The sequence below is a fragment of the Hippocampus comes genome, unplaced genomic scaffold (assembly GCF_001891065.2).
Source record: "Hippocampus comes isolate QL1 unplaced genomic scaffold, H_comes_QL1_v1.1 scaffold106, whole genome shotgun sequence".
In the NCBI taxonomy this organism is placed as follows: Eukaryota; Metazoa; Chordata; class Actinopteri; order Syngnathiformes; family Syngnathidae; genus Hippocampus; species Hippocampus comes.
The window spans coordinates 447,134-449,043 of NW_017842055.1; the positions used below are offsets into that span (position 1 = coordinate 447,134).

Here is a 1,910-nt window from a genome sequence, read left to right on the forward strand (position 1 = left end):
ACCGCCTCCGCTGCTCTTCCCCGTGGCCGACGGCTCGTACTGGGCTTACGCGCTGATGCTGCTGGCCCTGTCCCTCTTCTCGGTGGGCATGGTGGGCAACCTGGCGCTCATGTGCACCGTGTGGCACAACGCGTACCTGCAGAGCGCCTGGAACTGCATCCTGGCCGGCTTGGCCTTCCTGGACTTTCTGGTGCTGTTTTTCTGCCTGCCGGTGGTCGTCTTCCACGAGCTGACCTTCAGACGCCTGCTCGGAGGGGCGTCGTGCCGCCTGGTGCCTTACCTGGAGGTCAGCATTTTTAGTCATCGCAACAACTTTAGATTCTGACTTGTCTATGATCATCAAAATTACACTCTTACCCCCCATAAAATGTGGAGTTTTTTTCCCAGTAATAGTGTTGTCAGTTTTATTTCTTTCATTTTTAAATACTTTTTCCTCAACGTTTTTTTTCGTTGTAAAATTCTATCTTTATTTTCATCAAAATTAGACTTTTTGATACACCCCCCATCCCCAATAATTTGGATTCTCGTGTGATTTCTGACATTGGAGTCCAGCAGTTAGACTCCAATGTCAGAGAAGTTGGATTTAGACATAAAATGAAGACTTTCTGATGATACAATTTCAATATTTTTGCCTCCCTCCCACCCGGGCCGATTCAAGGATCAAAGGTTTAGTGGTGCTGAGCGCCAGGCCAGCCAAGATAACATTGCACGGTTTTGTACATTTCACCGCAAATGTACACATCCCTCTCTTTTTGTCCCAATAGAAACTCTCATTTTAATGTGTTGAGGATGTTTTAAAAGCGCGTACTGTTCGAAAAAATGTCCGAACTTTTAGGGGTGTTGGGATTCAATGTCGCGGTGCTTCAGCACCACCCCCCCACCCCCAAAGTGGGCTAAAAACAACTATGCCTGCCACATAAAAAAATAAGAAAAACATTTTAAAAATATTGAAAAAATATCGACCACGGGTAAATCAGCAGGTGAGTGTCTTTTGAGTGGCAGGAGGGAGGGAAAGCGTAAAGAAGAAGAAGGAAGAGGACGTGTTGAGGATGTTTTAAAAGCGAGTACTGTTAGAAAAAATGTCCTAACTTTTACTTTTAGGGGTGTTGGGATTCAATGTCAGGGTGCTTCAGCAAAGTGGGCTAAAAACAACTATGCCTGCCACATAAAAAAATAAGAAAAACATTTTAAAAATATTGAAAAAATATCGACCACGGGTAAATCAGCAGGTGAGTGTCTTTTGAGTGGCAGGAGGGAGGGAAAGCGTAAAGAAGAAGAAGGAAGAGGAGGAGCACCCCCTTGCTTCACCAAGTTGGCCGAGGTGACATTTTCACCTTGGCACCAAAACGCTTTTGTGGGCTTAGCGGTTTTCCTCCTTCTCTTGTTGTGAAAGGCGCAAATCCGGCTAATGAGTCTTAGTGCCTTTGTCATGCTAATGAGACTAATCAGATGCCCCCATTAATGATCTTAACTTTGCGCCTTAACAGCGGGGACGAAGACAAGTGGGATAATCAGCGTCTGCTTTGGTCTTGTGCCTTTTGTACACACGCACACGCACACACTCATGCTTTCAAGCCACGGAGTGGGTGTCAAACAAAGGTTAAGGTTCAGAGTTTTGAGTTTTAAACAAGGGTTAGGGTTCCAAGCCAAGGTTAGTTATTCCCAACTGGGTTCAGAGTTTTGGCTTTTAAACAAGGGTTAGGGTTTCAAGTTAGGGTTCCAAGCCAAGGTTAGTTATTCCCAACTGGGAATTCAAGCAAAGACTTGGGTCTCAAGTGAGTGTTTGAAGCTAAGGTTAGGGTTCCAAATTCGGGTTTCAAGACAGCATTAGCGTTTCAAAATAGGGTTTCAAGCCCGGGACTGGTTGTTAAACAAAAGGTTCAGCGTTGAGGGCGTGATGAGGGTTTGAA

The 1,910-nt window shown here is 45.2% G+C and overlaps 1 protein-coding gene across 1 annotated transcript in view; it reads left to right on the plus strand.

Moving 5' to 3' along the window:
- Position 1: 1 nt before the first annotated feature.
- gpr37l1a (G protein-coupled receptor 37 like 1a) overlaps positions 2–1,910 on the plus strand; it is a gene marked incomplete at its 5' end in the record, with an annotated part of 25,399 nt that continues 23,490 nt past the window's right edge. The window contains one exon of the mRNA XM_019860447.1: positions 2–286. Coding sequence (XP_019716006.1) covers positions 2–286 — 285 coding nt within the window. The remainder of the gene's footprint in view (positions 287–1,910) is intronic.